General features: G+C 54.8%; 1 protein-coding gene across 4 annotated transcripts in view; it reads right to left on the bottom strand.

Annotated features, from left to right (window-relative positions):
• SPAG17 (sperm associated antigen 17) overlaps positions 1-13999 on the bottom strand; it is a 481463-nt gene that overhangs the window by 70256 nt on the left and 397208 nt on the right. For all 4 annotated transcript variants that reach the window (XR_012800093.1, XM_075592931.1, XM_075592933.1 and 1 more), the window contains exon 31: positions 3144-3298. Coding sequence is in view for 3 of the 4 variants with exons in the window: in XM_075592931.1 (XP_075449046.1) it covers positions 3144-3298 (155 nt within the window). In the remaining variant the exon portion in view is untranslated. The remainder of the gene's footprint in view (positions 1-3143; positions 3299-13999) is intronic.

The following is a 13999-nucleotide window of genomic DNA, read 5'->3' as shown; positions in this document are numbered from 1 at the left end:
GACAGCAACACCCAAAAAAACGTCAATTTAAATGCCCTGGCGATAATTTTTATCAACCTTTACTGAATGAGGCCCAAAGAGTGGAAACAGGTGAGAAAGATGTTAGGAAAAGGGATAACATCGCACAGCCAGAGAGAGTCAGGTTCAGAATGAAGAAAAAATGTTTTTTAATGAACAAACATGATTTAGAATGAGGTATGGAGGAGGTGGAGATGTTGGTGCTGTTGAGGTTCTGTTTAATAGTATACCATGGGCTTCATTGTTGCATAAATGCATGAATGGTTTATCTGAAGTATGAAAAAAGCTGGAAGGTTCACTGTATACTTAATAAACACACAGATACCCAACAAGCTCTGAGAAACCCCTACCATTACCACATAATATATATATGCATATAAGTGTCAAAAGGAGTGCTAGTGGGCGTGGCTAAATGTATACAACAAATAACAGACAAAGATGCCCAAAGCTACTTCCAATGTGACAAAAATACACAGTGCAATACCTATATATTCTCTTGAAAAAAGGATAATTTAGTTTAACCCTTTGGCCAAAGCATCTTAAGCCTGCTGCCACTTACAAGGCATGACCGTAGCAGGTCCTAACACTCCCTGGGTTAAAATTCTTATTAACCTGTATAATTAAAGGAAGAATGATCACATTGGATCTGTCGTAACCTGGCAAAATGAAACTGACCTGCCAACTTGGAAAGTGGGGTGGGGCAAGCTTAAACCTTGGGGGGGAGGGGCCACTACCCTCCCAAAAGCAGCTGAGATCAGCTGCACACAGCTTTGGCTTTGGCCAAAGGGTTAAACTAAATGACCCCTTTTTCAAGAGAATATATAGGTATTGCAATGTGTTTTTTGTCACATTGGAAGTAGCTTTGGGCATCTGTGTCTGTTTTTTGTTGTATATCACTGTATACTTATACTGTTGTAGCCATGTATAAAAATGGTATACAGTTCTTTCTCATGCTGGCAGTAAACCTGGTAAGTATGCAGGATTGCCAGCATCAATCATGGAGGTTTGCCCTCACACCCTGGTGAGGTGTCATATGTACACAAGAGGAGTGGTAACATGCTCTGTGTCCACTGTTAGTGACACAAGAGGTGTGGCTGTTTTCTGAGTCTATATAAGACACAGCACTGCCTAAAGTTAGTGGTTCTGTGGTGGTTGGAGAGTGTTAATCAAGGGATCAGTTATGATCCAGTTCTGGAGGTCTGCAGCAGTTAAGGCTGTCAGATATAATTGATAGTTATCTACACTGTGATCAGGGACCTGACACAGGTGGTGATCTCCCTGAGGGGAGAGGTGATCCAACTCCATTGAGAGGGAAGGAACTTCTGAAAGGATGTATTACATGGAAATGAGCGGCTAGGACGACCGCTGTGAGGGGCAGTCTGCCTAAAGATGTCAATAAAGATGCCCAGTTTCACAATACCCTTGCTGTGTGGGAGTGGAGTTATTGCACAGAAGGGGGCACCACAGAGGAGGTCCTCATCAGACATATCCTCCTGCGGCCGCAGAGATCCTGATGAGGTGGAGGCGCTGCATCGGATGTGAGTAAGACTCTGATCACACTACCTCAGATGCCAGTCATGCTGATATCCCCATACCAACTCAGTGGGAGACTCAGGAGTCCTGTAAGCCAGCAGGTGCACCACACGACATACATACATGTAATGGGGCCAGTAGACCACATGGGGCCAATGTGAGATTGGGTGGGGGCCCGTAAAACCATTACACTGTTTATGTAATTGACATGTAACCCCTTGATTGCTGGACTGATATATATATTTATATGCAAATGTAAATACAACTGTATGGTCATCTGCATGTCTTAGGCAGGTCTGCAACCCCGCCTTTCACCATTATCACCCAGCACACCCACTGCAGCAAGGGATTCTGGGAAATGACATGCAAATGAGCACACAGTGCCACTTTTTGCTTAAAAAACCATTTTTAACATGGTTCCCTATAGGCTTAAGCTTGCTGCATGGTCACAGCTTTGAGCACAGCCAGGGTTAAGGTGCAAACCCAGAAAACCCACCCACAGACAGGTTTTTTTTTTTTTTTTTCCTCCCGAGAGGGTCCACCCTCTCGCTCATCGGATCCCAGTCCACTTCAGTGGATAGGGAGCTTGCCCTTGGACTGTCCAACCGAAGTCAGACCCGCCCTTGGTGCCCAGTTTCCCTGGAGGTTTCAGCCCGAAAGCCTAGGTCTCCAGGGACATTGATGCCTTCCTCCATTAGGATTCAGGACATCCGTCTCTTCCTCCCTCTGGCCCGAGGCCCGCAAGGGAGTTCACATCATATCCCCTCTTTCGAGGGTTGTGCGGGTGCACCCCAGCCCCGAAGGGCTGGTTGTTCGAATGCCATCCCCCCTTAGCCCGAAGGCTCAGGGGTTCTGTGGTCCTGGGCCTGGACACCACCTCTCAACTAGCTAGAGGGCCAAATGCTTGCCACAGACCTTTCCTACTGGAGCCCATGTAGGATAGTACTGCATTTGGTCATAGATGTGCAGGTCGAGAGGAGCACTCATCTCGCTTGATCTTAGCCAAAAGGCCGAGAAGCGATCTGTTTCAACCTTAATGGGTCTCATCAGTGTGGGGTTGGTTAACTGGGTATGCAAAGAAGCTAAAGGATGGGGTTTACCATACTGAGCTAAGTTATGGTGAGTAAAAAAAGTGACAAAAACCCTCCACAGCAAAGCAAATATGCAAATGTAAATATATAACTGTATGCTCATCTGCATGTCTTAGGCAGGTCTGCAACCCCATCTTTCACCATTATCACCCAGCACACAGCACTTCCACTGCAGCAAGGGATTCTGGGAAATGACATGCAAATGAGCACACAGTGCCACTTTTTGCTTCAAAAAACATTTTTAACATGGTTCCCTATAGGCTTAAGCTTGCTGCATAGTCACAGCTTTGAGCACAGCCAGGGTTAAGGTGCATACCCAGAAAACCCACCCACAGACAGCTGTTTCGACCTTAATGGGTCTCATATATACATACACACATACATACACACATGACAGGTGGGGTGTTGCGTAGGGAGGTATACTTTTGCACAGGCATGATCATTTCTACTGAATGCAATGTAATGAGCAGAGAATGGGAGGTGTGATGTGGCGTCTCTCACCTGGTAAGTCCCCTGGGGCTTTGCGAGCACTTCTGTCCCATCTCCAAACAGGGTGCAGCACGTGTTTTCATCACAGTTCAGTGTAACGGTGGCAAAGTCTGCACTCTCCACGCGTATAAATGTTCCTGTCTTTGTGACAGTCTGTGGGATCTCCCCTAGGAAACATAGCATATTAATAAACAGACATCGAATGCAGGTCTGCCTCTGGGCATGTGTATGCAGGTCTGCCTCTGGGCATGTGTATGCAGGTCTGCCTCTGGGCATGTGTATGCAGGTCTGCCTCTGGGCATGTGTATGCAGGTCTGAATCTGGGCATGTGTATGCAGGTCTGCCTCTGGGCATGTGTATGCAGGTGGGCATGCGTATGCAGGTCTGCCTCTGGGCATGTGTATGCAGGTCTGCCCCTGGGCATGTGTATGCAGGTCTGCCTCTGGGCATGTGTATGCAGGTCTGCCTCTGGGCATGTGTATGCAGGTCAGCCCCTGGGCATGTGTATGCAGGTCTGCCTCTGGGCATGTGTATGCAGGTCTGCCTCTGGGCATGTGTATGCAGGTCAGCCCCTGGGCATGTGTATGCAGGTCTGCCTCTGGGCATGTGTATGCAGGTCTGCCTCTGGGCATGTGTATGCAGGTCTGCCTCTGGGCATGTGTATGCAGGTCTGCCTCTGGGCATGTGTATGCAGGTCTGCCTCTGGGCATGTGTATGCAGGTCTGCCTCTGGGCATGTGTATGCAGGTCAGCCCCTGGGCATGTGTATGCAGGTCTGCCTCTGGGCATGTGTATGCAGGTCTGCCTCTGGGCATGTGTATGCAGGTCAGCCCCTGGGCATGTGTATGCAGGTCTGCCTCTGGGCATGTGTATGCAGGTCTGCCTCTGGGCATGTGTATGCAGGTGGGCATGTGTATGCAGGTCTGACTCTGGGCATGTGTATGCAGGTCAGCCCCTGGGCATGTGTATGCAGGTCTGCCTCTGGGCATGTGTATGCAGGTCAGCCCCTGGGCATGTGTATGCAGGTCTGCCTCTGGGCATGTGTATGCAGGTCTGCCTCTGGGCATGTGTATGCAGGTCTGCCTCTGGGCATGTGTATGCAGGTCTGCCTCTGGGCATGTGTATGCAGGTCAGCCCCTGGGAATGTGTATGCAGGTCTGCCTCTGGGCATGTGTATGCAGGTCTGCCTCTGGGCATGTGTATGCAGGTCTGCCTCTGGGCATGTGTATGCAGGTCTGCCTCTGGGCATGTGTATGCAGGTGGGCATGTGTATGCAGGTCTGCCTCTGGGCATGTGTATGCAGGTCTGCCTCTGGGCATGTGTATGCAGGTCTGCCTCTGGGCATGTGTATGTAGGTCTGCCTCTGGGCATGTGTATGCAGGTCTGCCTCTGGGCATGTGTATGCAGGTCTGCCTCTGGGCATGTGTATGCAGGTCTGCCTCTTGGCATGTGTATGCAGGTCTGCCTCTGGGCATGTGTATGCAGGTCTGCCTCTGGGCATGTGTATGCAGGTCTGCCTCTGGGCATGTGTATGCAGGTCTGCCCCTGGGCATGTGTATGCAGGTCTGCCTCTGGGCATGTGTATGCAGGTCTGACTCTGGGCATGTGTATGCAGGTCTGCCTCTGGGCATGTGTATGCAGGTCTGACTCTGGGCATGTGTATGCAGGTCTGCCCCTGGGCATGTGTATGCAGGTCTGCCTCTGGGCATGTGTATGCAGGTCTGACTCTGGGCATGTGTATGCAGGTTTGACTCTGGGCATGTGTATGCAGGTCTGCCCCTGGGCATGTGTATGCAGGTCTGCTTCTGGGCATGTGTATGCAGGTCTGCCTCTGGGCATGTGTATGCAGGTCTGCCTCTGGGCATGTGTATGCAGGTCTGCCCCTGGGCATGTGTATGCAGGTGGGCATGTGTATGCAGGTCTGCCTCTGGGCATGTGTATGCAGGTCTGCCTCTGGGCATGTGTATGCAGGTCTGCCTCTGGGCATGTGTATGCAGGTCTTACTCTGGGCATGTGTATGCAGGTCTGCCCCTGGGCATGTGTATGCAGGTGTGCCTCTGGGCATGTGTATGCAGGTCTGCCTCTGGGCATGTGTATGCAGGTCTGCCTCTGGGCATGTGTATGCAGGTCTGCCTCTGGGCATGTGTATGCAGGTCTGAATCTGGGCATGTGTATGCAGGTCTGCCTCTGGGCATGTGTATGCAGGTGGGCATGCGTATGCAGGTCTGCCTCTGGCATGTGTATGCAGGTCTGCCCCTGGGCATGTGTATGCAGGTCTGCCTCTGGGCATGTGTATGCAGGTCTGCCTCTGGGCATGTTGTATGCAGGTCTGCCTCTGGGCATGTGTATGCAGGTCTGCCTCTGGGCATGTGTATGCAGGTCTGCCTCTGGGCATGTGTATGCAGGTCTGCCTCTGGGCATGTGTATGCAGGTCTGCCTCTGGGCATGTGTATGCAGGTCTGCCTCTGGGCATGTGTATGCAGGTCTGCCTCTGGGCATGTGTATGCAGGTCTGCCTCTGGGCATGTGTATGCAGGTCTGCCTCTGGGCATGTGTATGCAGGTCTGACTCTGGGCATGTGTATGCAGGTCTGCCTCTGGGCATGTGTATGCAGGTCTGCCTCTGGGCATGTGCATGCAGGTCTGCCTCTGGGCATGTGCATGTAGGTCTGCCTCTGGGCATGTGTATGCAGGTCTGCCTCTGGGCATGTGTATGCAGGTCTGCCTCTGGGCATGTGTATGCAGGTCTGCCTCTGGGCATGTGTATGCAGGTCTGCCTCTGGGCATGTGTATGCAGGTCTGCCTCTGGGCATGTGTATGCAGGTCTGCCCCTGGGCATGTGTATGCAGGTCTGCCTCTGGGCATGTGTATGCAGGTCTGACTCTGGGCATGTGTATGCAGGTCTGCCTCTGGGCATGTGTATGCAGGTCTGACTCTGGGCATGTGTATGCAGGTCTGCCCCTGGGCATGTGTATGCAGGTCTGCCTCTGGGCATGTGTATGCAGGTCTGACTCTGGGCATGTGTATGCAGGTCTGCCCCTGGGCATGTGTATGCAGGTCTGCTTCTGGGCATGTGTATGCAGGTCTGCCTCTGTGCATGTGTATGCAGGTCTGCCTCTGGGCATGTGTATGCAGGTCTGCCCCTGGGCATGTGTATGCAGGTGGGCATGTGTATGCAGGTCTGACTCTGGGCATGTGTATGCAGGTCTGCCTCTGGGCATGTGTATGCAGGTCTGCCTCTGGGCATGTGTATGCAGGTCTGCCTCTGGGCATGTGTATGCAGGTCTGCCTCTGGGCATGTGTATGCAGGTCTGCCTCTGGGCATGTGTATGCAGGTATGCCTCTGGGCATGTGTATGCAGGTCTGCCTCTGGGCATGTGTATGCAGGTCTGCCTCTGGGCATGTGTATGCAGGTCTGCCTCTGGGCATGTGTATGCAGGTCTGCCTCTGGGCATGTGTATGCAGGTCTGCCTCTGGGCATGTGTATGCAGGTCTGACTCTGGGCATGTGTATGCAGGTCTGACTCTGGGCATGTGTATGCAGGTCTGACTCTGGGCATGTGTATGCAGGTGGGCATGTGTATGCAGGTCTGCCCCTGGGCATGTGTATGCAGGTCTGACTCTGGGCATGTGTATGCAGGTCTGCCTCTGGGCATGTGTATGCAGGTCTGCCTATGGGCATGTGTATGCAGGTCTGCCTCTGGGCATGTGTATGCAGGTGTGCCCCTGGGCATGTGTATGCAGGTGTGCCTCTGGGCATGTGTATGCAGGTCTGCCTCTGGGCATGTGTATGCAGGTCTGCCCCTGGGCATGTGTATGCAGGTCTGCCTCTGGGCATGTGTATGCAGGTCTGCCTCTGGGCATGTGTATGCAGGTGGGCATGTGTATGCAGGTCTGACTCTGGGCATGTGTATGCAGGTCTGCCTCTGGGCATGTGTATGCAGGTCTGCCTCTGGGCATGTGTATGCAGGTCTGCCTCTGGGCATGTGTATGCAGGTCTGACTCTGGGCATGTGTATGCAGGTCTGCCTCTGGGCATGTGTATGCAGGTCTGCCTCTGGGCATGTGTATGCAGGTCTGCCTCTGGGCATGTGTATGCAGGTCTGCCTCTGGGCATGTGTATGCAGGTCTGACTCTGGGCATGTGTATGCAGGTCTGACTCTGGGCATGTGTATGCAGGTCTGACTCTGGGCATGTGTATGCAGGTGGGCATGTGTATGCAGGTCTGCCCCTGGGCATGTGTATGCAGGTCTGACTCTGGGCATGTGTATGCAGGTCTGCCTCTGGGCATGTGTATGCAGGTCTGCCTATGGGCATGTGTATGCAGGTCTGCCTCTGGGCATGTGTATGCAGGTGTGCCCCTGGGCATGTGTATGCAGGTGTGCCTCTGGGCATGTGTATGCAGGTCTGCCTCTGGGCATGTGTATGCAGGTCTGCCCCTGGGCATGTGTATGCAGGTCTGCCTCTGGGCATGTGTATGCAGGTCTGCCTCTGGGCATGTGTATGCAGGTGGGCATGTGTATGCAGGTCTGACTCTGGGCATGTGTATGCAGGTCTGCCTCTGGGCATGTGTATGCAGGTCTGCCTCTGGGCATGTGTATGCAGGTCTGCCTCTGGGCATGTGTATGCAGGTCTGACTCTGGGCATGTGTATGCAGGTCTGCCTCTGGGCATGTGTATGCAGGTGGGCATGTGTATGCAGGTCTGCCCCTGGGCATGTGTATGCAGGTCTGCCTCTGGGCATGTGTATGCAGGTGGGCATGTGTATGCAGGTCTGCCCCTGGGCATGTGTATGCAGGTGGGCATGTGTATGCAGGTCTGCCTCTGGGCACGTGTCTGCAGGTCTGCCTCTGGGCATGTGTATGCAGGTGGGCATGTGTATGCAGGTCTGACTCTGGGCATGTGTATGCAGGTCTGCCTCTGGGCATGTGTATGCAGGTCTGCCTCTGGGCATGTGTATGCAGGTCTGCCTCTGGGCATGTGTATGCAGGTCTGCCTCTGGGCATGTGTATGCAGGTCTGCCTCTGGGCATGTGTATGCAGGTTTGCCTCTGGGCATGTGTATGCAGGTCTGCCTCTGGGCATGTGTATGCAGGTCTGCCTCTGGGCATGTGTATGCAGGTCTGACTCTGGGCATGTGTATGCAGGTCTGCCTCTGGGCATGTGTATGCAGGTCTGCCTCTGTGCATGTGTATGCAGGTCTGCCTATGGGCATGTGTATGCAGGTCTGCCTCTGGGCATGTGTATGCAGGTCTGCCTCTGGGCATGTGTATGCAGGTCTGCCTCTGGGCATGTGTATGCAGGTCTGACTCTGGGCATGTGTATGCAGGTGGGCATGTGTATGCAGGTCTGCCCCTGGGCATGTGTATGCAGGTCTGCCTCTGGGCATGTGTATGCAGGTCTGCCTCTGGGCATGTGTATGCAGGTCTGCCCCTGGGCATGTGTATGCAGGTCTGCCTCTGGGCATGTGTATGCAGGTCTGCCTCTGGGCATGTGTATGCAGGTGGGCATGTGTATGCAGGTCTGCCTCTGGGCATGTGTATGCAGGTCTGCCCCTGGGCATGTGTATGCAGGTCTGCCTCTGGGCATGTGTATGCAGGTCTGCCTCTGGGCATGTGTATGCAGGTCTGCCCCTGGGCATGTGTATGCAGGTCTGCCTCTGGGCATGTGTATGCAGGTCTGCCTCTGGGCATGTGTATGCAGGTGGGCATGTGTATGCAGGTCTGCCTCTGGGCATGTGTATGCAGGTCTGCCTCTGGGCATGTGTATGCAGGTCTGCCTCTGGGCATGTGTATGCAGGTCTGCCTCTGGGCATGTGTATGCAGGTGGGCATGTGTATGCAGGTCTGCCCCTGGGCATGTGTATGCAGGTCTGCCTCTGGGCATGTGTATGCAGGTGGGCATGTGTATGCAGGTCTGCCCCTGGGCATGTGTATGCAGGTGGGCATGTGTATGCAGGTCTGCCTCTGGGCACGTGTCTGCAGGTCTGCCTCTGGGCATGTCTATGCAGGTGTGCCTCTGGGCATGTGTATGCAGGTCTGACTCTGGGCATGTGTATGCAGGTGGGCATGTGTATGCAGGTCTGACTCTGTGCATGTGTATGCAGGTCTGGCTCTGGGCATGTGTATGCAGGTCTGACTCTGGGCATGTGTATGCCGGTCTGCTTCTGGGCATGTGTATGCAGGTCTGCCTCTGGGCATGTGTATGCAGGTGTGCCCCTGGGCATGTGTATGTAGGTCTGCCTCTGGGCATGTGTATGCAGGTCTGCCTCTGGGCATGTGTATGCAGGTCTGACTCTGGGCATGTGTATGCAGGTCTGCCTCTGGGCATGTGTATGCAGGTGGGCATGTGTATGCAGGTCTGACTCTGGGCATGTGTATGCAGGTCAGCCCCTGGGCATGTGTATGCAGGTCTGCCTCTGGGCATGTGTATGCAGGTCAGCCCCTGGGCATGTGTATGCAGGTCTGCCTCTGGGCATGTGTATGCAGGTGGGCATGTGTATGCAGGTCTGCCTCTGGGCATGTGTATGCAGGTCTGCCCCTGGGCATGTGTATGCAGGTCTGCCCCCGGGCATGTGTATGCAGGTCTGACTCTGGGCATGTGTATGCAGGTCTGCCTCTGGGCATGTGTATGCAGGTCTGCCTCTGGGCATGTGTATGCAGGTCTGCCTCTGGGCATGTGTATGCAGGTCTGCCTCAGGGCATGTGTATGCAGGTCTGCCTCTGGGCATGTGTATGCAGGTCTGCCTCTGGGCATGTGTATGCAGGTCTGCCTCTGGGCATGTGTATGCAGGTCAGCCCCTGGGCATGTGTATGCAGGTCTGCCTCTGGGCATGTGTATGCAGGTCTGCCTCTGGGCATGTGTTACAGGTCAGCCCCTGGGCATGTGTATGCAGGTCTGCCTCTGGGCATGTGTATGCAGGTCTGCCTCTGGGCATGTGTATGCAGGTCTGCCCCTGGGCATGTGTATGCAGGTGGGCATGTGTATGCAGGTCTGACTCTGGGCATGTGTATGCAGGTCAGCCCCTGGGCATGTGTATGCAGGTCTGCCTCTGGGCATGTGTATGCAGGTGGGCATGTGTATGCAGGTCTGACTCTGGGCATGTGTATGCAGGTCTGCCCCTGGGCATGTGTATGCAGGTCTGCCTCTGGGCATGTGTATGCAGGTCTGCCTCTGGGCATGTGTATGCAGGTCTGCCTCTGGGCATGTGTATGCAGGTCTGCCTCTGGGCATGTGTATGCAGGTCAGCCCCTGGGCATGTGTATTCAGGTCTGCCTCTGGGCATGTGTATGCAGGTCTGCCTCTGGGCATGTGTATGCAGGTCTGCCTCTGGGCATGTGTATGCAGGTCTGCCTCTGGGCATGTGTATGCAGGTCTGCCTCTGGGCATGTGTATGCAGGTGTGCCCCTGGGCATGTGTATGTAGGTCTGCCTCTGGGCATGTGTATGCAGGTCTGCCTCTGGGCATGTGTATGCAGGTCTGCCTCTGGGCATGTGTATGCAGGTCTGCCTCTGGGCATGTGTATGCAGGTCTGCCTCTGGGCATGTGTATGCAGGTGGGCATGTGTATGCAGGTCTGCCTCTGGGCATGTGTATGCAGGTCTGCCTCTGGGCATGTGTATGCAGGTCTGCCTCTGGGCATGTGTATGCAGGTCTGCCTCTGGGCATGTGTATGCAGGTCTGCCTCTGGGCATGTGTATGCAGGTCTGCCTCTGGGCATGTGTATGCAGGTCTGCCTCTGGGCATGTGTATGCAGGTCTGCCCCTGGGCATGTGTATGCAGGTCTGCCTCTGGGCATGTGTATGCAGGTCTGACTCTGGGCATGTGTATGCAGGTCTGCCTCTGGGCATGTGTATGCAGGTCTGCCCCTGGGCATGTGTATGCAGGTCTGCCCCTGGGCATGTGTATGCAGGTCTGCCTCTGGGCATGTGTATGCAGGTCTGACTCTGGGCATGTGTATGCAGGTCTGCCCCTGGGCATGTGTATGCAGGTCTGCTTCTGGGCATGTGTATGCAGGTCTGCCTCTGGGCATGTGTATGCAGGTCTGCCTCTGGGCATGTGTATGCAGGTCTGCCCCTGGGCATGTGTATGCAGGTGGGCATGTGTAGGCAGGTCTGCCTCTGGGCATGTGTATGCAGGTCTGCCTCTGGGCATGTGTATGCAGGTCTGCCTCTGGGCATGTGTATGCAGGTCTGCCTCTGGGCATGTGTATGCAGGTCTGCCTCTGGGCATGTGTATGCAGGTCTGACTCTGGGCATGTGTATGCAGGTCTGCCTCTGGGCATGTGTATGCAGGTCTGCCTCTGGGCATGTGTATGCAGGTCTGCCTCTGGGCATGTGTATGCAGGTCTGCCTCTGGGCATGTGTATGCAGGTCTGCCTCTGGGCATGTGTATGCAGGTCAGCCCCTGGGCATGTGTATGCAGGTCTGCCTCTGGGCATGTGTATGCAGGTCTGCCTCTGGGCATGTGTATGCAGGTCTGCCTCTGGGCATGTGTATGCAGGTCTGCCTCTGGGCATGTGTATGCAGGTCTGCCTCTGGGCATGTGTATGCAGGTGTGCCCCTGGGCATGTGTATGCAGGTCTGCCTCTGGGCATGTGTATGCAGGTCTGCCTCTGGGCATGTGTATGCAGGTCTGCCTCTGGGCATGTGTATGCAGGTCTGCCTCTGGGCATGTGTATGCAGGTCTGCCTCTGGGCATGTGTATGCAGGTCTGCCTCTGGGCATGTGTATGCAGGTCTGCCTCTGGGCATGTGTATGCAGGTCTGCCTCTGGGCATGTGTATGCAGGTCTGCCTCTGGGCATGTGTATGCAGGTCTGCCTCTGGGCATGTGTATGCAGGTCTGCCTCTGGGCATGTGTATGCAGGTCTGCCTCTGGGCATGTGTATGCAGGTCTGCCTCTGGGCATGTGTATGCAGGTCTGCCTCTGGGCATGTGTATGCAGGTCTGCCTCTGGGCATGTGTATGCAGGTCTGACTCTGGGCATGTGTATGCAGGTCTGACTCTGGGCATGTGTATGCAGGTGGGCATGTGTATGCAGGTCTGCCCCTGGGCATGTGTATGCAGGTCTGACTCTGGGCATGTGTATGCAGGTCTGCCTCTGGGCATGTGTATGCAGGTCTGCCCCTGGGCATGTGTATGCAGGTCTGCCTCTGGGCATGTGTATGCAGGTCTGCCTCTGGGCATGTGTATGCAGGTGTGCCCCTGGGCATGTGTATGCAGGTCTGCCTCTGGGCATGTGTATGCAGGTCTGCCTCTGGGCATGTGTATGCAGGTCTGCCCCTGGGCATGTGTATGCAGGTCTGCCTCTGGGCATGTGTATGCAGGTCTGCCTCTGGGCATGTGTATGCAGGTGGGCATGTGTATGCAGGTCTGACTCTGGGCATGTGTATGCAGGTCTGCCTCTGGGCATGTGTATGCAGGTCTGCCTCTGGGCATGTGTATGCAGGTCTGCCTCTGGGCATGTGTATGCAGGTCTGACTCTGGGCATGTGTATGCAGGTCTGCCTCTGGGCATGTGTATGCAGGTCTGCCTCTGGGCATGTGTATGCAGGTCTGCCCCTGGGCATGTGTATGCAGGTGGGCATGTGTATGCAGGTCTGACTCTGGGCATGTGTATGCAGGTCTGCCTCTGGGCATGTGTATGCAGGTCTGCCTCTGGGCATGTGTATGCAGGTCTGCCTCTGGGCATGTGTATGCAGGTCTGCCTCTGGGCATGTGTATGCAGGTCTGCCTCTGGGCATGTGTATGCAGGTATGCCTCTGGGCATGTGTATGCAGGTCTGCCTCTGGGCATGTGTATGCAGGTCTGCCTCTGGGCATGTGTATGCAGGTCTGCCTCTGGGCATGTGTATGCAGGTCTGCCTCTGGGGCATGTGTATGCAGGTCTGCCTCTGGGCATGTGTATGCAGGTCTGACTCTGGGCATGTGTATGCAGGTCTGCCTCTGGGCATGTGTATGCAGGTCTGACTCTGGGCATGTGTATGCAGGTGGGCATGTGTATGCAGGTCTGCCTCTGGGCATGTGTATGCAGGTCTGCCCCTGGGCATGTGTATGCAGGTCTGCCTCTGGGCATGTGTATGCAGGTCTGCCTCTGGGCATGTGTATGCAGGTGTGCCCCTGGGCATGTGTATGCAGGTCTGCCTCTGGGCATGTGTATGCAGGTCTGCCTCTGGGCATGTGTATGCAGGTCTGCCCCTGGGCATGTGTATGCAGGTCTGCCTCTGGGCATGTGTATGCAGGTCTGCCTCTGGGCATGTGTATGCAGGTCTGCCTCTGGGCATGTGTATGCAGGTGGGCATGTGTATGCAGGTCTGACTCTGGGCATGTGTATGCAGGTCTGCCTCTGGGCATGTGTATGCAGGTCTGCCTCTGGGCATGTGTATGCAGGTCTGCCTCTGGGCATGTGTATGCAGGTCTGACTCTGGGCATGTGTATGCAGGTCTGCCTCTGGGCATGTGTATGCAGGTGGGCATGTGTATGCAGGTCTGCCCCTGGGCATGTGTATGCAGGTCTGCCTCTGGGCATGTGTATGCAGGTGGGCATGTGTATGCAGGTCTGCCCCTGGGCATGTGTATGCAGGTGGGCATGTGTATGCAGGTCTGCCTCTGGGCACGTGTCTGCAGGTCTGCCTCTGGGCATGTGTATGCAGGTGGGCATGTGTATGCAGGTCTGACTCTGGGCATGTGTATGCAGGTCTGCCTCTGGGCATGTGTATGCAGGTCTGCCTCTGGGCATGTGTATGCAGGTCTGCCTCTGGGCATGTGTATGCAGGTCTGCCTCTGGGCATGTGTATGCAGGTCTGCCTCTGGGCATGTGTATGCAGGTCTGCCTCTGGGCATGTGTATGCAGGTCTGCCTCTGGGCATGTGTATGCAGGT

This window comes from Ascaphus truei, chromosome 3 (assembly GCF_040206685.1).
Source record: "Ascaphus truei isolate aAscTru1 chromosome 3, aAscTru1.hap1, whole genome shotgun sequence".
Taxonomy (NCBI): Eukaryota; Metazoa; Chordata; class Amphibia; order Anura; family Ascaphidae; genus Ascaphus; species Ascaphus truei.
The sequence above is the reverse complement of the archived record's forward strand: the minus strand, read 5'-3'. Positions and strand labels throughout refer to the sequence as shown.